Source organism: Mesoplodon mirus (assembly GCF_964341445.2).
Source record: "Mesoplodon mirus genome assembly, chromosome: 9".
Taxonomy (NCBI): Eukaryota; Metazoa; Chordata; class Mammalia; order Artiodactyla; family Ziphiidae; genus Mesoplodon; species Mesoplodon mirus.
In genome coordinates, this window is record NC_138985.1 from 56,843,612 (window position 1) to 56,866,322 (window position 22,711).

General features: G+C 40.7%; 1 protein-coding gene across 1 annotated transcript in view; it reads left to right on the forward strand.

Annotated features, from left to right (window-relative positions):
* Window positions 1–3,949: 3,949 nt before the first annotated feature.
* The window catches only part of LOC309810268 (serum paraoxonase/arylesterase 1-like), a gene marked incomplete at its 5' end in the record, with an annotated part of 29,426 nt that continues 10,664 nt past the window's right edge, over window positions 3,950–22,711 (forward strand). Inside the window, 8 exon segments of the mRNA XM_082632229.1 lie at window positions 3,950–4,022; window positions 12,446–12,501; window positions 13,749–13,820; window positions 13,823–13,937; window positions 16,963–17,086; window positions 20,933–21,102; window positions 21,105–21,132; window positions 22,359–22,440. Coding sequence (XP_082488355.1) covers window positions 3,950–4,022; window positions 12,446–12,501; window positions 13,749–13,820; window positions 13,823–13,937; window positions 16,963–17,086; window positions 20,933–21,102; window positions 21,105–21,132; window positions 22,359–22,440 — 720 coding nt within the window.

Sequence of the window (22,711 nt, forward strand, 5' to 3'; positions counted from 1 at the left end):
GCCTACCCGCTCCAGTGGGGGATGCGTGCGGCGTCAGGGGAGAGACCCTGGCACTGGCATTTGATGTCCTGGGCTCTTGTTGTGTCCCTTCCATTGTGGGATCTTGGGCAAATCACTTTACATTGCTAACAGCTGCTTCAGTAAGCCTCATATAGGAAGCACTTAACAATATGCCTGGGATATAGTAAGTATTCGATAAATGTTAGTGCCCTGCTTCCCTTAAAGTATTTTATAAAGCTTTAAGTACTATACAAGGGCAAAAGGTTTCTAAGAATGTATCGGTAACTTGTTAGTTACCGATTGTTAGTAACTTTTTTTTGTTTTGGCTGCGTTGGGTCTTTGTTGCTGCGCGCGGGCTTTCTCTAGTTGCTGCGAGCGGGGGCTACTCTTTTTTGCGGTGCGCGGGCTTCTCATTGCAGTGGCTTCTCTTGTTGCGGAGCACGGGCTGTAGGCGCGCAGGCTTCAGTACTTGCAGCACGTGGGCTCAGTAATTGTGTCTCGTGGGCTCTGGAGCGCAGGCTCAGTAGTTGTGGCGCACGGGGCTTAGTTGCTCCGCGGCATGTGGGATCTTCCCGCACCAGGGCTCGAACCCGTGTCCCCTGCATTGGTAGGCGGATTCTTAACCACCGCGCCACCAGGGAAGTCCTAGTAACTTTTTAAATAGGGGTTCAAAGTCTAAAGTCTAAAGATCATCCTAATCCCTAAGACTTAATCAATAAAACCTCATTATTTATGTTGTGAAGTACAACATCACTAAAAATCAAATTGAACATTTTGGATTTTTAGAAAAAAATCGTATGACCCTATGGAATGATTAGAAACATACATTCAGAATAGGTTTTTGTAACTATTGGGCTTTTCTTTTCTTCTAATTGTTGGTTATTTTTGGAATCACAAACTGTTAGAAAAAAGTAAGAAACAGTGATTTGGGGTTTTTACTCATGTAAAAATTACGGTTTGTGGATTTTCATTAATCATGGTACTATTTGTTGCCAAAGGAGCATATATATAGTATGTATTACATTTATATGTATATAAATACATTTTATCTATCTATCTATATATTTGTGCGGTATTACCCTGGTATTACCCATTATGAAAATAAATGAGATGTAAATAGCTGACGCCCCTTCTAGCCTTTCTCCTTTTGATTCTCCATTTACATCTATCCCTGGGTTTGTTCTGCCCACACTCTTCAAATTGCCCCACACAATTTGAAGATAGGCCCTCACTGCTTCCTGGCAGATCTGTAATCTTCTAAAGGATTACAGATCTGCCAGCAAGGAGTGAGGGTCTATCTTTCTGGTTTACCTTCCTTAATTTACTCTAAGGGTGGAGACTGTAGGCCTTTTGTATATGCTTTTGTGTAAAAGTATAGCTTTACTACCATCCTAAAAAGTTTCTCTATCAACATGAAGTCTTAGCTTATTTGATCCAACATTAATATTTCCCCAAGTTTGTTCCTTGGAACACAAGTCACAAGACATGCTCCATAAAAAATACGCTCCTTGGATAAATAAATTTGCTAAGTGTTGTCTACTGTAGCCTTTTCCTAGAGATTGACAATGTATTCTGGCATGTTGAAAGCTTTGAAAAGTCCTTCAGTAACAAAACAAACAAACATAAAATGACTTTGCTTTGTCATTTCACAGACTTATTTGCCCACATCCTTCACTCCCTTTTTTGGTACCATCTATAAACATCCTATATAACGCTCTGGGATACAGTTTGAGACAGACTATTCTACACCATTGATTTGCACCAAGACTTAAATGTCAACTGAAAAAGTTGAGGCCTGGCCTTGGGCAGCAGATGGACCTTGGCCTTGGTTTCTGGGCCCCAACCCTGATTCTGATTTGTCTGAAGGGACCAACACACACTATGGTCATAGCTGAACATAATATCAGTCTCTGTGAGTCTCGCTGTTGGCCTTGCCTGTGGTTTCTTTTTGTGGATGGGGTGCCTGCTGGAGCTGCTTTGCCGTGGGGTTGCTGCAGTGGGATGACCTGGTCTAGTCTGAAGTAAGAACTTACTGTTTTACTTTCAGCACCTGGACCCAGCAAGTGGGGAGGGAGCCTCAGTCCTTGAACTTCTGGCTGTAATCAGATGACTGAGAAGGGAAAAGGAAAGTGGAAGTGGGGCGGACCTCTGGTTTTTGAATAAAAAAGAAGGCTAGAACAGCCACGGCAGAAGTAGGAGCAGGAATAGGAGCAATGTGCAGCTGGGAGGATGGGTGGTTATGAAGATGGAGGATGGTTGCAGAGCCTTCGAGCAGCCCAGATAGGGGAGGAAGGGAAATTGCACTCACTGTTCAAAAAGCTCTAAAGCCTCACTACTCAAAAGGACTGTGGACCAGATGCATGATCATCTGGAGTTCCCAGGACTTGCAGAATCTCGGGCCCCAGCCCACACTATTGAATCAGAATCAGCATTATTTCACAAGCTCCTCAGGGGATGTGTATGCATGTCTCTAAAGTGAGACAGGAGGGGAGGGGGCGGGCATAGCCCTTGAAAGAATGACATAGCCGTTGAGGACACAACAAAAACTGCTTAGAACAGATTAGGCCCGAGATGGCAGAAGATTCGACTTGCAGTAGAACTTGAGCCTCCTTATGCGCTCATTGTAATACATTACCATATGCCAAACGACACACCCACAGGCGCCATGACACTTCCCCGGCCGACCACAGAAGGCCAAAAAGTGGGCGGTGACCCAATGCCCGGAAATCCTCTCCCCTTTCTCGAAATAGCTGGAATAATCCTCCCACTTGTTAGTCTATGAAATTACCCAGCCCATAAAAACTAACCACTTCTGTACCCCGGGCCTCTTGCCTTCTGAGCCGGCTGGCACTCTGTCTGTGGAGTGTATTTCTCCCAGAGCTGCTCTCCTTCTGAGACGCCCAAGTTCTGTCTCTGCAGTGTGTATCTCTGCTTTCCCTTTACTCTGGCTCGCTCTTGAATTCCTTCCTGCCCAGAGCCAAGGACCCTCACTTGGCGGCCCGAGACGTGGGTCATGACCCTCCTCTCATGCCCCATTTTCCTGCAACCTCTTTACAAAGTCTGTTAATAAATCTACTTCTTACCTGTCACTTTGCCTCTCGCTGAAGTCCTTCTGCGCCGAGACATAAAGAACCTGAGGGCTTCCCAGGGCTTCCCTGGTGGCCCAGTGGTTAAGAGTCCGCCTGCTTATTCAGGGGACACGGGTTCGTGCCCCGGTCCGGGAAGATCCCACATGCCGCGGAGCGGCTGGGCCCGTGAGCCATGGCCGCTGAGCCTGCGCGTCCGGAGCCTGTGCTCCGCAATGGGAGAGGCCGCGACAGTGAGAGGCCCGCGTACCGCAAAAAAAAAAAAAAAAAAGAACCTGAGCTTCGTTAAGTCCTGAGGCTAGGTGTGCGGTTGCAGTCAGAAGACTGTGGGTTCGAGTCCCCTCTTAAGCCAGAGATTGTGGATTCCAGCCCCACACGAGGCTCGTCTGTGTTCGAGTTCCACATGAGGTGTGACTGGATCTGAGGTGCTATCTGAGGTGCGTGGTTTCAAAAGGACGTTCAAATCCTGCGTCACGCATCTGAGAACCAGATCAAGAGCTCCTGGAGGGTCAGTAAATTACCTTTATCCCCATTTGAGAGATAAGACCTCTGAATCTCAGAGAAAATCATTCATCTGCCCAAAGGAGTGAAGGGAAGAGATTATGTCCTGAGACCGGCAGCAGGGTTGAGGTGAATCCGCAGAGGCGATACATCTTTTTTTCCTCAGAGACGCGGTGTATGCGAGTGGGGCAGGTTCACAAGAAGTTATATAGTCCTGGGGCTGGAAGGAACCTGTGGAAGAATACTAGATGTGTCTTGAGGGGTTCCCGGATGCTTCTGAGGTGATAGCAGCACAGAGCAAAGAAAGACGGGAGCTCCCCTGGATCAGCAGCCTTCCCTGCGCTTCTTTGTAGTTGGCTGCTATGGCCGCGCGCGGTGTGCACTGCGCAAGTCCAGGAAATGCCGAGGACTACGATATAAACAGCGCCCCCTGTAGTGTGGAATGTTGCAGCCCCGCGTCTCTGGGACAACTTCCTCATTCCTAAATTGCCCACTGTAATGCGTGAGACCCTTCATTAGAAGGAAACAGCAAAGCTAGCATTAATATTTCTGCCACCCCCATGCCCACTCTAGGGGGAAGCACGCTCTAGTGGGAAGAGGGCAGTGGGGCAATTCCAACAGACCTGGGTTGCATCTCAGTTCTGCAACTTTCAAGTCACTTTGTCACTGACCCGGATTCTTGGACTTCTTAATCAACAGAAATTGATAACAGGTCAGAAGAGAAATTTAGGCAAGGCTTTTTGGGGACCTGTGCTGCAGCACAGGGAGCGACAACAAATAACGGGTTCCCTTGCTCGCTCCCTGAGGGAGGGCAATCTGGTCCTTTAAATGGGGTGTGGGTAGGGGCAGATCCAGCAGCTGGGCCAGAGGGGCAGCTTAGGTGGCTTGCCCACCCCCTCGGTGGAGCTGTGTGCAGGGATCATGTGCAGTACCCTGTTTTTGTTCCAGACACCTCATGAATGGCAGTTGGGTCTTTGGTCTTTTTGTATCATATTGTCCATAATTTGTCCCAACTGCACATGCACGTAGTTATTTTTAGTCCCTTATAGTCTGTATTCTGTTACTTGAGGAGATGTTTGTCCAAGTGCAAGCATTGTAGCAAAGGGTCCCAGCTCCCAGGTCCCAGCCTGTCTCAACTTTACCATTCTGAGCCTGTTTCTCCACCTAAATATTATGGGCTCATAATACATATCACAGTAGGATATATATAAAATCTGGCACATGAAAGATACTCTGTAAATGTTAGCTTTTATTATTGCCATATGCTACTTCAAAAATCTACCTATGAAGGTTGCAGGATACAAAATGAATGCACAGAAATCTCTGGCATTCCTATACACCAACAACAAAAAATCAGAAAGAGGAATTAAGGAAACACTCCCATTTACCACTGCAACAAAAAGAATAAAATACCTAGGAATAAACCTGCCTAAGGAGGCAAAAGACTTGTACTCAGAAAACTATAAAACACTGATGAAAGAAATCAAGGATGACATAAACAGATGGAGAAATAGACCATGTTCTTGGATTGGAAGAATCAATATTGTGAAAATGACTATACTACACAAAGCAATCTACAGATTCAGTGTAATCCCTATCAAACTACCAATAGCATTCTTCACAGAATTAGAACAAAAAATTTTACAATTCATATGGAAACACAAAAGACCTCAAAGAGCCAAAGCAATCTTGAGAAAGATAAATGGAGCTGGAGGAATCAGGCTCCCTGACTTCAAACTATACCACCAAGCTAAGTAATCAAGACAGTATGATACTGGCACAAAAACAGAAAAATAGATCAATGGTACAGGATAGAATGCCCAGAGATAAACCCACGCACATATGGGTACCTAATTTATGACAAAGGAGGCAAGAACATGCAATGGAGAAAAGACAGCCTCTTCAATAAGTAGTGCTGGGAAAACTGGACAGCTACTTGTAAAAGAATTAAATTAGAACACTCCCTAACACCATACACAAAAATAAACTTCAAATGGATTAAAGACTTAAATGTAAGGCCAGACACAATAAAACTCTTAGAGAAAACATAGGAAAAACACTCTTGGACATAAACCACTGCAAGATCTTTTTTTGACCCACCTCCTAGAGTAACGGAAATAAAAACAAAAATAAACAAATGGGACTTAATTAAAGTTAAAAGCTTTTGCACAACAAAGGAAACCATAAACAAGACGAAAAGACAACCCTCAGAATGGGAGAAAATATTTGCAAATGAAACAGACAAAGGATTAATCTCCAAAATATACAAACAGCTTATGGAGCTCAATATCAGAAAAACATAAAATCCAGTTAAAAAATGGGTGGAAGACCTAAAGAGACATTTCACCAAGGAAGACATACAGATGGCCAAGAGGCACATGAAAAGATGCTCAACATCACTAATTATTAGAGAAATGCAAATCAAAACTACAGTGAGGGATACCTCATGCCAGTTAGAATGGGCATCATCAAGAAATCTAGAAACAACAAATGCTGGAGAGGGTGTGGAGAAAAGGGAACCCTCCTGCACTGTTGGTGTCAATGTAAATTGATACAGCCACTATGGAAAACAGTATGTAAGTTCCTTAAAAAACTAAAAATAGAATTACCATATGACCCAGCAATCCCACTACTGGGCATATACCCTGAGAAAACCATAATTCAAAAAGAGTCATGTACCACAATGTTCATTGCAGCTCTATTTACAGTAGCCAGGACATGGAACCAATCTAAATGTCCATCGACAGATGAATGGATAAAGAAGATGTGGCACATATGTACAATGGAATATTACTCAGCCATAAGAAGAAACGAAATTGAGTTATTTGTAGTGAGGTGGATGGACCTAGAGTCTGTCATACAGAGTGAAGTAAGTCAGAAAGAGAAAAACAAATACCATATGCTAACACATATATATGGAATCTAAAAAAAAAAAAAATGGTACTGATGAGCCTAGTTGCAGGGCAGGAATAAAGAGGTAGACATAGAGAATGGACTTGACATAGGGTGGGAGGGGGAAGCTGGGGCGAAGTGAGAGTAGCATCGACATATACACTCTACCAAATGTAAAATAGTTGGCTGGTGGGAAGCAGCGGCCTAGCACAGGGAGATCAGCTCCGTGCTTTGCGATGACCTGGAGGGGTGGGATTGGGAGGATGGGAGGGAGGCTCTAGAGGGAGGGGATATGGGGACATGTATATGCACATGGCTGATTCGCTTTGTTGTGCAACAGAAACTAACACAGTATCATGAAGCAATTACACTCCACTAAAGATCTATTAAAAGAAATCTACCTATGAATGATCTACTTAATGAGTGGTACTTGAATATATATTGTGGTAATACCTCACTGAGACCATAAGCTAAGGACGAATAACTCACTGGCCCTCCTCTATCAATGCAACCAACATCATCTCCATCTGATGCACTAGCCTACTAATTCCACAAAACAATTCAGCAGACATCTACCAAGTACCTTCTTTTTTCCTCGAGTGCTGTATTCATGTGGGAAGTCACAGGGGTGAATAGGATGCAGTATTCACTCACAGATTTCAGAGTTTACTGTGAGCAATGAGACCACAAACTGATTCCTGTAAAACAATATGGTAAGAGACTCTGTAGATGTATACGTGAAGGTTCATGAGGATAAATGAAGGAGTTACTAATCCTGTCACAGAGTATCATATCAGTAGGAGCTACAGACGTCATGAGTAGGAATCTTCCAGGTGGATTAGCAGGAAGGACTAGGTGGAGGGAAAACTTGCATGAGAAAGTGATGTAGAGAAAAGGGTCCTTGGTGTCATGGCACCTGATTTCAAATCCAAATTTCATCCTTTTAAGGATAGTAGGACCCAATAAGGAATATTGAATAATGAGGGGTGTGCAGTGGCAGAAGGTAGACTGGGCGAGGATGCATATGGCCCCAAGGAAAGTTCCAGAATGGATTTCTTAATGCATAGCTAAAGATCCTTGCTTTCTTTTGTAAGGAGCTGGCATGTATTTGCAAAGAATAATTCATAGCAGGGAGTATGTGATTTCTGGCCAGAGTTCAGCAGCTTATAAATCAGTGACACATCTCAAACATTGAACTTTATCCTTTAGACCTGGAACATTTGGACTTAATCAAGCCCTTGACAAGATATTTCCTGATAATTGAAAATAAAATAGAAAAATATGAGCTGGATTATAGTAACGCAAGCTGAATTGTCTTCTGGCACTTCCTTCAGCTTTTTGGAAGTGGTGATAACCGGTAAATTTTGCTGGGCAGAGGACAAAATGTGATCTTTGCATTCATACTTCAGTTCTAATCCCAGCTCAGCCACTTCCTAATTTTGTAGCCTTGAAAAGCCACTTAATCTTAGTCATCTGTAAAATAGGGAAAACAATACCTTAGGGAGAGATTTGAGGATTAAAGCAGAGTAATTACAGTACCTGAACTGTACTAGTAATGATTAGTCTGTTGAGATTTGACTTCTTTTGGCCACAGATTTGAACTCAAAGCAACTGAGTGCTCACTTAATGCCTCCTTACCTACTGTGGGCTCCCTTTAACTGTGATTATTCTGCCTTTCCCAGGTTAGAGATCAACTTCCATGAGAGAGAAGCCTAAGTTAGAATACAGACTGATCAGTTCTGCTTTTCTCTGCCCTCTGTGAACACATCACATTTAATGAACCTTGCAAGCCAGGCTGCATACCTCTTCTTCCTGTGTGATTTTGACTCTAAAAAAGCTAATTTGGCTATCCTTGGCATTTTTCCCAAGTCTTGACCCACTCACGTCACTGACTCTTCTTCTGTGTCACTCTTGGTAATGTCCTTGATTATGACCTCCACTCTTAACATCTTGTACCTGTCCTTTGAGTTCCTTGGGGCACTCTGTGTATATTCACGGAGTTTTCTGTAGACCAGTGTTTTTCAAAATGGTGGATCACAAAATCAATTTAGTAAATTATGATCAACACTTACCTATTTATTTGTTTGTTTGTTTTTATTATGTTTAAAATTGAAGTATAGTTGACTCACAACTAGTTGACTCACAATATTATATTAGTTTCAGGTGTACAACATAGTGATTCAGTATTTTTATAGATTATACTCCATTTATAATTATTATAAAATATTGGCTATATTCTCTGTGCTGTACAATATATCCTTGTAGCTTATTTATCTTATTCATAGTAGTTTGTACTTCTTAATCTCCTACCCTTATATTGCCCCTCCCCACTTCCCTCTTCCCATTGGTAACCACTAGTTTGTTCTCTATATCTGTGAGTCTGTTTCTCTTTTGTTATTTTCATTCATTTGTTTATTTCTTAGATCCCACATATAAGTGATAACATACAGTATTTGTCTTTCTATGCCTGACTTATTTCACTAAGCATAATACTGTCCAGATCCATCCATGTTGTTGAAAATGTCAAATTTCATTATTTTTTATGGCTGAGTAATATTCCATTGTGTGTGTGTGTGTGTGTGTGTGTGTGTATACACATCTTCACCAATATTTGTTATTGGTATGACCAGCATCTTTAAATAAATGAAATAGAATTGAATAGAAAAGTTAAGAATTTATTAAATGTATTAGGGTGAGTATCATATTGTGAACTTTGTTTCAGGGGTGTGTGTGTGTGTGTGTGTGTGTGTGTGTGATGTGTGTTTCTACCATGTAAAATGCTTTTCCTAACGTGGGTCTTAGTCTGAAAAGTCGGTGAGGCACTGCTCTAAACTTTCCCTTTTATTTCTTTATTGCAAACTTTTTTTATTATAACGTCAGATTTCCATTGGTGAAATATCTTTTTGTTTCTCAGGTCATGGGGGCACATCCCAAGTTTCCTTTGAAGTCTGCTTTCTAAGTTTGTGTCCATCATTCAGGGACCGACCCTCTCCTTGCAGGCCAGGCCTTCCTCATCTATCCATTCACCTCTGGATCTCTAGCGCCCAGGTTCTCTACTGTGTGCCTCAAGGTGAACTGCGGTGCTTTAACAAAGCTGATTACTAGACCCCACTGCTAGCCTCTTAGCTCAGACCCTCGTAGAGGGTAGAATTGATAGCCAGTAGCATGATAGTAGGAGCATGCTACATTTTTATCTGAATGAAAAGATGAAATAATCAGTCACCTCCAAATTCCTATTATTTTATACCATATTGTTAGGAATTTTATGCAAAGTGTCCAGTCACCCTTAGCCCATCTTCCTCCTTCTATGAGACTAAATTATCAGTAAGGCAAAGTGAAAACTTTCTCTGCCTGTCTATCTTTAGTCAAATAAGATTTCTAGGGATTGTTGGATAATTGTTGCTGCTCACTCTGACTATATTGTATCATTAGTTCTCAAAAAGTATTTATTGTTTAGATCTCTTGGCTGTGCTAATGTTGTGGTCCATTTCTTTCAAATGCTACGTCAATAGCTCTGTGCTGCGCAGGCAGCCTGCTGGTACTTCCTTCTCACATCTGTTCTTTTTTGCTTTGTCCTTCACTCAAATGTTCCCCACAATGTTTATGCACTCAGATTTAGTAAGTCACTTTTGGGTGTGTGTATGTGCAATGCCTTTTTATATGTTGGCCTTGGGTATGATTTTCTGAAGTTATAAATCCTTTAAGCACACCTCCATTTTTCAAGTAACACACCCGAAAGCAGATGTCCAGTCCAGGCTTTGGGGCCACACTGGGCAGATGGGCAGGAGGCCCATCTGTCAGCAGCCCTAAAACATCAATGGAATAAATTGGAACCCTGTTGCTATTTAACCCAAATTTCCACTTAGGACTCCTGACACAGCTGATGAAATAGTTCCTGTTCTGCCAAAGGGCACAGAGTCCTCAAGAGGACACTATGTATCTCCTTTGTGTATCTACCCACCTCTGCTAAATAAATACTGAATGTTGTGCCCAGGGACCCATGTGTCTTGCTTAGGTCTGGTCTGGTAGAATTGCTCAGGTTTCAGGGACCACTAACCCTGGGGTTGAAACCCAGGCAAAAAGTACAGTTAAGGAGAACTTTATTGGCTACTTATCTTTGCAACTTAATTATAATTTCTGGACAGTTTTATGCGTAGTTGATTCCTTTTTTTCTCTCCCAGAACAAGAAAGAATGCTTCCCAAGAGTAAAATTGGTAGAACTTTCTAACTGTAAATTAGGAAAAGGAATAGATAAGTATTTGAGAGGAGGAAGTATGTCGCTTGAACTTGAAGTATTATCTTGCGAGTTATTTGATTAATATACTTGTTAAATTTTGTTCAAAAATAAAACTATGAACCAGGAGAGTATTATTAAGTCAGTAGTTAGTTATGAATACCAAATTACTTGACTTTTGATTTTACCAACCTGCTGTCAATGTTTTTGACTGTTTTTTGATCATTTGTTTTTGTTTGGTCCGTTTAGCAAAAACAATAGTCAGACAGTGTTTGATTTTATGGTAATATAACCTGAGCAGATGGCAGAGGAGGGACAAAAGAGGAATGAAAAGCAATGAGTAAAGGATAAAAATTTTAAAAGACCTCACACACCTATGCAGTTACCACAGGGCTTCTCCTAATGCATCTCTCTTTTAATATCTGGGAGGAAAATTTTTCCCAGAAGCTCTCAGCAGATTTTCCCTTAGATCTCATTAATCAGAGCTAGAAAACAGGCTGGTGCCCTAGCTGCAAAAGAAGCTGGGAAGGTAATTATGGGCCTCCTTTGTGGAAGACTGACCCTTCAGCAAAGATAAAAGGGCCAGGGAATAGCAGCTGGTAGGCAACCAACAGGAGTGTTGGAGGACTCAAGTCCCCATCTGGCTTCAACCAACCAGCTTTGTTATTTGAGAACAACTTGTTTGACATTCATGCTTTTGTTATTATTTTTTTTAATTTTTATTGGAGTATAGTCAATTTACAATGTTGTGTTAGTTTCAGGTGTACAGCAAAGTGAATCAGTTATACATATACATATGTCCACTTTTTTTTTTTTGAGATTCTTTTCCCATATAAGTCATTACAGAGTATTGAGTAGAGTTCCCTGTGCTGTACAGCAGGTTCTTATTTGTTATCTGTTTTATATATAGTAGTGTGTATATGTCAGTCCCGATCTGCTTTTGTTATGTTTTGAGGATTTTTTAGAATTATTTATCTCAGTTGACTGAGGTTGGAAAGGCTAGACCACATGACTCAATGCAGTTAGCATCAGTAAGCTTGGTCAGATATCTTATAGTGTAATCTTTTTTTCTAGAAAACAAACATGATATTGATATTAAATATCACTGGATATTTGAAAAACAAACACCTCCACTAAAATTATTAATACCAAATCAGAAATCCCATATGTCTCGAGATTGATTGAAATCCAAAAAATTTACATGTACTTAAAGCATAACTAATTTGGTGATATTTTATTGATGTTTATATTAATAGAAATGCATATTTGGCATATGAAATGTATCCCCATTTTAACCAAAGCATTTGGAATTTGTTTATATATCCAATAGGGTTTTCAAAGAGTTTATTTGGTTTGGAATTATTAAGTATCAACATATATTGGGAGTTTATGTCTTTAAAAAGCAGCAGGCTATTTTCAAATTACTGTACCTTTTGTACATTTAGTGAATTTCCATGTACTTTAAGAGGTTTTGGGCTCTAAGGAAAAAGTTCTAGTCCATCAATTTAAAACAAATATATTAAGTGTACATTTTAAATATACTTTATTTCAATATATGAATCGCTTTTAATTTTTAATAATCACATTAGTCAACTGGAATAAATAAATAAACCTATCAAAGAAGAGCTAAATATGTAGCCCTATTTTCAAGTTAGGAGTGATAAAGAAAAGGACCCTTAGCTTCCTGCAACAGTAGGAAATAATCTGTGCTGTCTATTCTCTTTTCTGACAGAAACTGGCTCTGAAGACTTGGAGATACTTCGTAATGGACTGGCTTCCATTAGCTCCGTAAGTGTTTCCTTTCACTTACTGTGCTCTGAATCATTTTCTAGGACTGGCAGCTTGTCTTTTGTTTCAGCCTTTTTTATACCAATGCCCATCTTCAAATAAAATGAGCAGTGATATGGTTCAAAAAACAAACCGTATATGCATTCATACTGATGTTATGATTTTGATAGTATATGTTTTATGCATATTTGTATTCCTGTGTGTACAGTGAACTCTTATATTCCCCTGTCTTCCATTGTGGCAATTTGTGAGTTCAGTGAGTTCAAGAATGGCTTCCCATTCATCTCTCTATTCCTTGAAGCCCTTAAGTGGTATACTCAAATATTTGCTGAATTGAGTGTATATATGTGTGTACGTGTGTGTATATATATCCCCTCACACGTCATTTAGATTTTTATCTTTTTTTTATACTTTTCAGAATAAGCCTTTTAATTTAAAATCGTTGATATTTTATTCCACAATTTCCAAACTTTGAAGAGAAAAGCCATCATGTTGTTGAACCTCTCCTGCGTATAGATCATTGTGGTAGGCGATATAGCTCAAAACAAAAGAAGTCAACAACCTAATCTAGGAAAACAGAGTTGATAGGATACAGTATACAAGTCATCCAGCCATTGAAAACCCTTTGCTTCCTGTTGTAGTTCATTCAATCCAGTTTTCTCCTATGAAGATGGAAGATTAGTCATCCTCAGCAGAAGTATCTTACAAGCTCTTTTGTAAAGGAACAGAATATATATTTCCAGCAAAATCTTATATGGGACCCAGATATGTAAAACAAATAGATATGTGTCGTTCTTCTACCTTCAGGCTAAGAAAGGAGTTGTTCCCTTTGCTTACTAGACTTCCCCTAAACCTCGTCTCTGAGATGCTTCCAATGAACCTGCTAGGGGATGGTTTAAAAACCATAACCAATGTTCTGTCCTGTTCCTTGCTTATATTATTGAAGCCCATTCATAAATGTCTCTTTGGTCTGCTCTTCTTTTTTTTATCTTTGTCATGGGTTGGTAGCTTGATAGCTGTGATATTCAACACACATGGAAGGGTCTGTGCCTGTTGTGTGGGGTCACCTGGTGGAGCATGTGGCTCCCAGAGACCCCGTGGGCCTGTTACACAAGCCAACTAAGAGGCTTCCCCTGTGGCCCTGTGGCTGGAACCAGACAGTGTGAACCCATGTGCCATCTACCACCTCCATCAGCATTTGAAGTATTTATAAAGTGCCTGTGTTTTCTTCTCCATTATTCTATAAGGGATTAAAATATCCTGGAATAAAGAGCTTTGAACCCGATAAGCCTGGAAAAATACTTCTGATGGACATGAACAGTGGATCATGTCCACTGTTGAAGAGGATACAACAGTGTTGGAACTGAGGATCACTGGAAGTAACTTTGATTTGTCTTCATTTAACCCTCATGGGATTAGCACATTCACAAATGAAGGTAACAATGTTTATTTAATGTTTATTTAATGTTTATTAAAAATAAAGCCAAATTTAAAGAAACAGCACAATGTTAATGAAAGAATTTTTCTTTTCATCCAACTAAAGTATAATCATGAACAATGTTCTTACTCTGGATTTTAAACTTACCCACATGTTAATTAAATATAATGTTATAACCACATAAAGGCTTGAGAATGCTAAAATATTTGAGATTTGAAAAACACCTAATTTTTAAAAATACCAACCTTCACATTATCTCTGTAATTACTATAGTAATGATATTCAGCTCTAATCGTTATGGGTTTTTCCAACTTAAAGAATTGTACAGATCCAGGCATTTACAGGAATAGATTTTTCTAACGTAAGACACCTGCAACCTACAGATCCACTGACGGATGGTCACTTTCGATGACTCCCTGCCCACTGGTGCCCCTGGTTGTCTTCAAACTGCTTCTCCACATTTTAACATGTTGCCTCATCCCTTATGCCTTCATCCCACTTCTTCCCTTCTTTTTGCAGCCATTTCCTTGGTCTCTACATTAACTCTAATCCCGGTTGCACACACAAGCACCTGGAGAGTTTTAAAAAGCCTGATGTCCAGGTTCCAGCCCCAAATATTCTGATTCAGTTGGTCTGAGGGAGGCTTGGGTGGTAGTGCTTGTTACAAGCTCTCCAGGAGATAAAAATGTGAGACCAGGGTTGAGAATCACCCCTGTTGTCCATCTCCTCATCAAACAATCCCTTCTTCGGTCCCTGCAGACTTTTCCCATTTGGGCGGGCTAAAATTGCTGCCTTGAAAGTTATCAGCAATGTCTCTCTCTCTCTTCCAATTCTCCCCCTCTGCCTCTCCTTCCTCCTTGCCCTCCCCTCCTCTCCTCCCTCCCTCCCCCCTTCCTTCCTCCATCTCATTTTATACTGTTCAATTGCCCCTCCCTGATATTCCAGTACACTTATGTGTCCTCATTCTGAGTCTGCTGCAGGTTGTCTCCCCTCTTTATTATTTTGTCACTCATTTCGAATTCTCTGAGCATTCCCCAAAGGACCAATATTTTGCCTCCTCTTTATTTCCTCTATTTCAGAAAGTTCAGCCATGTCACAACTGTAACTGTGCCAGCTCTCTAGGAGAACACCCCCAAAGTGGATGATGATGATGATGATTTTAATCAGCTCTTCAGTTCCCTCCCTTCAGCTTATTAGATACTTCTGTGTGGGTTCCTGTCCTATAGCCACATTAAACTCAAAATGTCGAAAAGTAATTCTTTATCCTCTTATCTTCCATTCTTCATGTTTACCCCATATGACTTCTCTTCTTCCATGTATGTATATATGAAATATACATATATCCGTATATATTTCCCTTTCAATGACCTCTTCACCCATTTATCAACACTATATTTTATTTTCAAAATATTTTAAGTGCAAAGAAATAGGGTGTTGGGTGTGTGCATGCTCTTTTAAATTAAAATGGGAAAAGTAACCACATAAATATTACACAAGTGCTCGTATAAATTGCTTTTGTATTAAACACTACATCATGGATTCCTTTCTCTGACAGTGCATTTAGAGGTACTTTACAATGGCTCTTTAGAATTTTGTTGTGTGGAAGCACCATAATATAGTTCATCTGTTGATGGATATTAAACCTGTTCCCACTTTTATGCTCATTGAAAACAATGCCAAAATAAACATTCTTGTACATATATCTTCTGTGAATACTTCCTTAGGATAAATTCCTAGAGGTGGAATCTGCTGTGCAAAACGTGGATCTGGGTTTTAATCCTCACTTATGTTTGATTTCCGACTCCCTCATTCCTCAGCCATCATCAGGGACTTTTGATACTTCCTGTCAAATGCCTCTCTTGTCCTTTCCTGTCTTTTCCTGTCAGTGCCATCTTCCTGGTCCAGTCCCTTATCTCCACGTGCCTGGATTACTGCCATACCCACAGGTCATGTTACTCCTTGGTTGAAAGCCCCCTATAAGTAAGCCCTGGATCCCTATCCTAAGCCCTGAAGACTGGCCTTGGCTCCTGTTTCTGTGGCTTCAGTATTCCCACTCTTTCACTTCTCCAACCACAACCTCACCATTACATGTTCCAAGGAAACGTGTGCCTCAGGCCCTTTGCACGCTCTCTTCCTTCAGCCTGGAGCACTCTTTCCCCAGATATTCACATAGTTCAGTTTCTCATTTCATTAGATCTCTGCTTTGACATCATCTTCTCAGAACTTCCCTGACTCCTGTGAAGAAGACATCTCATTACTCTCCATCCCTTTATCTGGTTTTGTTTTCCCTTTGTAGCACTTAGCACCAATTAAAATAAACATTTGCTTGTCAAATGGACTAATGGGAAGCTTCATAGCTGGCTTTTGTATTCAAATTTCTTCAATTCAACCTCCTAAACTTTACACTATTTTGCTTTAAACACCAATTCAGTGACGTCAAAACTTTCCAAAGACTCACTGCTTCCAAAGGCAAAGACTATGGCCTAACTTCACTTGCTGCTTCTGATCATACCTTCTTGACCACTTAAACTGGTATCTTTTATGTCTCAGAGTTGCACTGACTCCCAGAATCTGCTTCCCTGTGATATTATCTCTCACGTGCTCTTTTTATGGAATTGATCATCTCACGCTGTGTAAATTACACCTGAGCACACCTTCTCTTATTGATATTCTTCACATCTTTTATCTCTTTTATCTCAGTGCTGCATCTTGCTGAGACCATTTGCAGTAGAAAGCTTAAGAAGCTCTTTGGAGTTTTAGTGTCAAGGGCTGCTCATTCTTAAGTTGAGGATTTTTTTTTCCCCTTGTGGAGTCTGGAGTTTTTAGAGACTGTCACTGGGTCTTCCTTTAGCCATTTTTCTTTGGAGCAATCACAAATGCCTCTCTACAAAGAGATGAAAATATTCCATCTGCCTGATACCCTAAGTACTGGTTGGAGGTGGGTTGAGATTGCTTTCTGGAGACAGGGCTGACAGCTGACAGCTCGGTTAATGTTTCCATTTTTGTTTTTAATCTCTTCTCAGATAATACCGTGTACCTGCTGGTGGTGAACCTTCCAGATTTTAAGTCCACGGTTGAGTTGTTTAAATTTCAAGAAGAAAAGTCATTTTTGCATCTGAAAACCATCAAACAAAAACTTCTGCCTAAGTACTGAGATATGTCATATTTCTATTTTCCTTTAACACCAGTGGATGGTTAATCTACTTTTAGTGTTTCCTTTTGGCAGGGAGTAGGGGACGGGGTGGGGGGATAATAGCAACTCCCCTTTCTAATGATCATAAACTCTTCCAAGTGTTCTTCTGCAGAAACTTTTTTTTTAATATAAATTTATTTATTTTATTTATTTATTTTTTGGTTGTGTTGGGTCTTCGTTGCTGCATGCAGGCTTTCTCTAGTTGTGGCGAGCAGGGGCTACTCTTCGTTGCGGTGCGCGGGCTTCTCATCGCGGTGGCTTCTCTTGTTGTGGAGCACAGGCTCTAGGCATGCAGGCTCAGTAGTTGTGACTCGTGGGCTCTAGAGCGCAGGCTCAGTAGTTGTGGCGCACAGGGCTTAGTTGCTCCGCGGCATGTGGTTCCCGCACCAGGGCTCGAACCCGTGTTCCCTGCATTGGCAGGCAGATTCTTAACCACTGCGCCACCAGGAAAGTCCTCTGCAGAAACTTTTGAGGACTCAAGCCCATCAGAGAAGACCCATCCTCTTCCTCCCTCATTTCCCAGGTTGCCTGGATGCTGCTTTATGGCTCCTAGCCTCAGAGAATGTTCCTTTAATCTTTTAGCAAGAAAACACTCTGCTCTTCTCGAAAACCAGACTTAGTATTTCAAACCCAAGCCAGTTCCATAGACAAATTTCACATTTTGAGCTTATTTGTTATTTATTTTTATATTAAAAGATGTAATATTACATGTTTCTAAGAATTAGAAATACATACCTAAGAGGAGATCTGAAATCTGGTGCCTCTAAGACCTCCCTGTGCTGCCTCTTCTGCTGTTTGTTTTGCACACGATTTTTGAAATAGCAGCTCTGTGGTGACACTCAGCTCCATCCCAGGCTCCTTGACAGTATGACATACAGAGAAAGAAAACACACGTGGATCCCTGATCCCCAACAACCCAACACAAAGTCAACATCCTCGCTTGCCTTAGGGTTTGGTTTATGAGGTAGTGATGGATTTAGGAAAATAATCTGACACTATCTTCCCAAACAGTTTTTATCCTCTAATCATTATGGTTTTCTAGAATCCTACCCTCTATTTGAATAATTTACCTGCAGAATTCAATTATCTCTGAATTTGTAAATCTAGATTTCTTTTAAACCGTGTGGTATGTACATGCAGGTGCCTAGCAGAGCACCTGGTAAGTGATGTGTGCTCAGTGTTCCCAGTGCTCCTTCCTCTCCTTTCTTACCTGGTGGATTTGAAGATGAGGAAACCGAGATTGGTGAGAAATCGAGTTACTGGATGAAAGTCAATCAACCAATTAGTGGCCATTACAGACTACAGCCCAGGTCTTCATCTGCATGAAAGTTCAGACAACAGCTTTTGGTGGGAGAGTTTCTTCATACATTCATTCAACACATATATTTTGGAAAGAGAATGAGGACACTGAGTGTCTGGAGAATGTGCTAAATCCCAAGACCTAAATTAGGAGAAAGTATGTAGACTAGAGAAGCTGGGCTAATGGTAATAACAACAGTGATAATAACAACTTAATGAGCTTCAACTATAAGTTGGGTGGTGCAATAACCAATTTAACAGATTATTAACTTTTTACAGATTTTTTTTTAATTTTTATTTTTGGCTACGTTGGCTCACCGTTGCTGTGCGTGGGCTTTCTCTAGTTGCAGCGAGCAGGGGCTACTCTTTGTTGTGGTGCATGGGCTTCTCGTTGTGGTGGCTGCTCTTGTTGCAGAGCACGGGCTCTAGAGCTCAGCCTCAGTAGTTGTGCCCGTAGCATGGGCTTAGTTGTTCCGCAGAATGTGGGATCTTCCTGGACCAGCAATTGAACCTGGGTCCCCTGCATTGGCAGGCGGATTCTTAACCACTGCGCCACCAGGGAAGTCCCACAAATATTTTCTTAATTAGGTTTTATTTCTATACCAGTTTGGATTAAAGAAAATGAGGCCTGGAGTATTTAACTTGCCTCAGGTGACACTGTCAATAAATGGCGCAACTGGAACTTTAACCCTGGTAGCTGGAGTCTGGAGCTTGTGCTCTGAGTCGCTATGAAACAGTGAAAACTTATTTTATTTGTTTTACCATTTAATCTTGGAAATCTCAATTTTGTCCAATTTCCCAGGGTTAGAGTATTTTTTTCTGGGCAATTGCAAATATATTGACCTTTGGCAGTATAGAACCAAACTATAGTTAGTGCCACAGTTAACTAAAATTCTGCTCTCTCAACCCAAGGATTAGCCATGTATATTTTCTGCTTTGTATTTGATGGTTGTTTCTATGGTTGTCTACAACATTAATATTCCAATGACTAATCTATTATAATTTGAGCATGTTATTAATAATAATAACACCACAATGGTCATTATTGGTCATTTACTATATGCCAGGCATGGTGCTAGGGTCCTTGATTCATTATTTCATTTTATTCTTACCCCGACATTTCGAGGTATGGAGAGGCTCAGAGTTTAGTGACATGCTGTGGCCCCATGGATGATAGCAAGCAACTCCAGAATTCAAATGGAGTTCATCAGATTTCAAAGCTATTACTCTAAACCCTTCTGCTCTGCTTTTTATGAAAAATAGCAAAGGATTATAAAGCAAACTAATTTCAGAAATCTACCTTTAAAAAAGAGAGGAAAAAACCCAAGCTTGCAGGCTTATGCCTGAAGCCTGTACAGACTAATCCTAAATTCCTAGACCCTTTTTCTCATGTGGTAACTGTGGCTTCCATTGATGGAGGCTTTGTGATTGGCAGGCTCCCCGCAAGGCATACAGCAGGCATCATCTCATTGTAATTCCCACTGCAACGCCACAAATGAAGATTCTGACCCTTAGTCTTATACTAATGAGCTGTATGACTTTGGGAAAATCATTTAACCTCTCTTTACAGATGAGAAAACTGAGGCTCTGTACACTTATCAAAGTCGCCCAGGAGCCCAGAGCTGCGTCAGAGCTGATGTGCCGGCCGTGACGCCCTCCGCAATGGAGCGGAGATAATTCTCTCCCAGATAATGGCGCCCGGGAACTTCTGTCACCTCAATCAGCACAGAATGACTCACTTGTGTTCGCTGTTGTACCTATTAAAGCAGAAAAATAGACTCATATATCTTAGGTTTTCAGTAACACAGGGAGAATCAAAATCAGAACAACAGCAACAGAAAAGCCACAGCATCCTATTTCTGAGCATTCTTGCTCACAGACATTTCACTCCATTTAGAATTATGAAACTTTATGGCTGGATGTGATCCTGTAAGGCTGAAAGATAGACCAGTCCACCTACTCCTTTTTTATAGATAAGGAAACTGAGGCCCTGGAATGTGAAATGATTAATTTTCCCTAGATCACACAGCTAATAGTAGCAGAGCTTTAACTAAAATGGAAATCTCAAGATTGCCAGGGTTTTCTCCACTGCCTGATGCTGACTTGGACTGTTCTATGTGAGCATAAAGAAACGTGTGGCCCTGATGATGATTCCTGGCCTAATTTAATGTCTGTGGAGTTTAGTCTGTCTAAACACACACACACAAACACACACACACACACACACACACTTACACACTTTTTTAAAGACACAGTTTATAAGATTTTTATGTTCCATTGCTATTAATTAATAACCTTTTAGGGTTTCTTAGGGTCATTATTGTCTTTGAGGATTGTATAGGTTGGACTGATTTTGCATAATTCCGGGCTGTAACAGCTATTGTGAAGGCTCCATTCCACTTTTTGATTTTATAAGTAGACATTCATGAATGCCAATGCATAATCCTGTAACGTACCATGGCTTCACCTGCATGTGTCATATGTGTGTGTTTGAATTGCAGTTTGACTGGCATTGTCGGTGTGGGACCTGAACACTTCTATGCCATCAGTGATCACTATTTTGTTGACCCCTACCTGAGATCCTGGGAGTTGTATTTGGGTCTAGCGTGCTCATTTGTTGTGTACTACAGTCCAAATGAAGTTCGAGTGGTGGCCGGCGGATTTGATTTTGCTGTGGAATCAACATCTCACCTGATGGCAAGTGTGTGAACTCTTTAAAATGCCATGTATATCCCCAGATTCTCCTTAGACATCTTTAGAGCATATTCATTTTCTAAATGATGGGATGCATTTTAACATGTTATCCCAGTAAGAGGATTAGGGAAAATGTAAAATATCTTAATTTTTCAGGGAGTAACATATATCAAATCAGAATTTTCTGTTTTGTGAAGGCATACTCTTTTTAAATTTCTTTTTTGGGGAAAAAAGTGCGTTTCAAGAGGGGGTACTGCAATAAACATTTAGTATTACTAAACAGCTTTGTTTTGAGGGAAGATTTTTGAGTGTATAATGAGATTTAACAATTTGTAGGTATGTATATATCAGTAGTGCTGGTTTGTGAAATGACAAAAAGCTTGTACCAAAATGTAAATCAAGGCACCACTTCCTTCATAAAGAAAGTGTTACCATGGGGAAAAAAGTCAGCCTCACTAAGTAGTGTGCTTAGTGATATAGTTGATTTACATTATTTTCTGGTGGTGACAGTGAAACAATTCACAGACCAGCAATGGTTTGGGGACCACACTTTGGGTAGCACTGGTGTGTATATAAAATCCTCCTCTTCTTGTATCATGAAGGATTTGTAACATACTTAGAAGGTTAGTAACATATTTAGAGAGTAGTAACATATTTAGAGAAAGCAACACAGACAGTTTTCAATTATTCATATCATCTCCTGGTCTTCACAACTGGCAGATAATCACGCAGTCATTTATCTCTTTGTCCTGGGATGCACTGTGCTTAGACTGGCCACAGATTGTTATGATGAATGTGACATTGCACTCAGGGTAGAGCGGAGGAAGTCTCCTCTCAGATACAGGCCAAGCAAGCACTTGTCTTCTCTTGTGCTTTCTCTGGCCTAAAACGAGGGGCTAAAATGCAGAACCTGGGGCTTGCCATTATGTTGACAAGCCAAGAAAAGCACTGTCATGCTTTTGCTCCCAGATATTTGTGTTAGAGTTAAGTTCCTTCCCTACTAGTCAGTGCCAGTTAGCTTCCCACCTTTAGAAATAACTTTTCAGAGATTAAAACTCCTCTGTGCACTGTCAACTCATTGAGTTCCTTCAGAATTTGGTGTGCTTTGAGACAGGTTCCATTTTCCAGTCTCTAAGCCAAGTTCTTCCCTAGGAAGAGTTATTACAACTTCATGGTAACCTTCTGAATCACATTACTTCACGAGCTTTGATGTAGCTCTTTCTTTTTTTGAAGGTGTGTCTATATATCTGAAGTGCTGGCTCATAAGATTCATGTGTATGAAAAGCACGCTAATTGGACTTTAACTCCATTGAAGGTAAGAAGTATTAATACTATAGGTTTGCAGAGTGATAATTAGATTCTAATTGATTTGTGAAATTAAAAGTGAGGAAAAAAGGACTAATTGGAGTGGGTGAGAACCAATTTTTCACTCTTTTATTGAGTCATCAGCATCCTATGGGTTTGTTCACTTTTGCTTAGCTGCAGAGTGGGAAGCAGCAAACCACACACATCACCTGTGAAACTTTGATTCTTTCTGCCCTAGTGAATTTTAAGCTTGGCATTGTGTTCTTCAGTTCTTTCTTTCC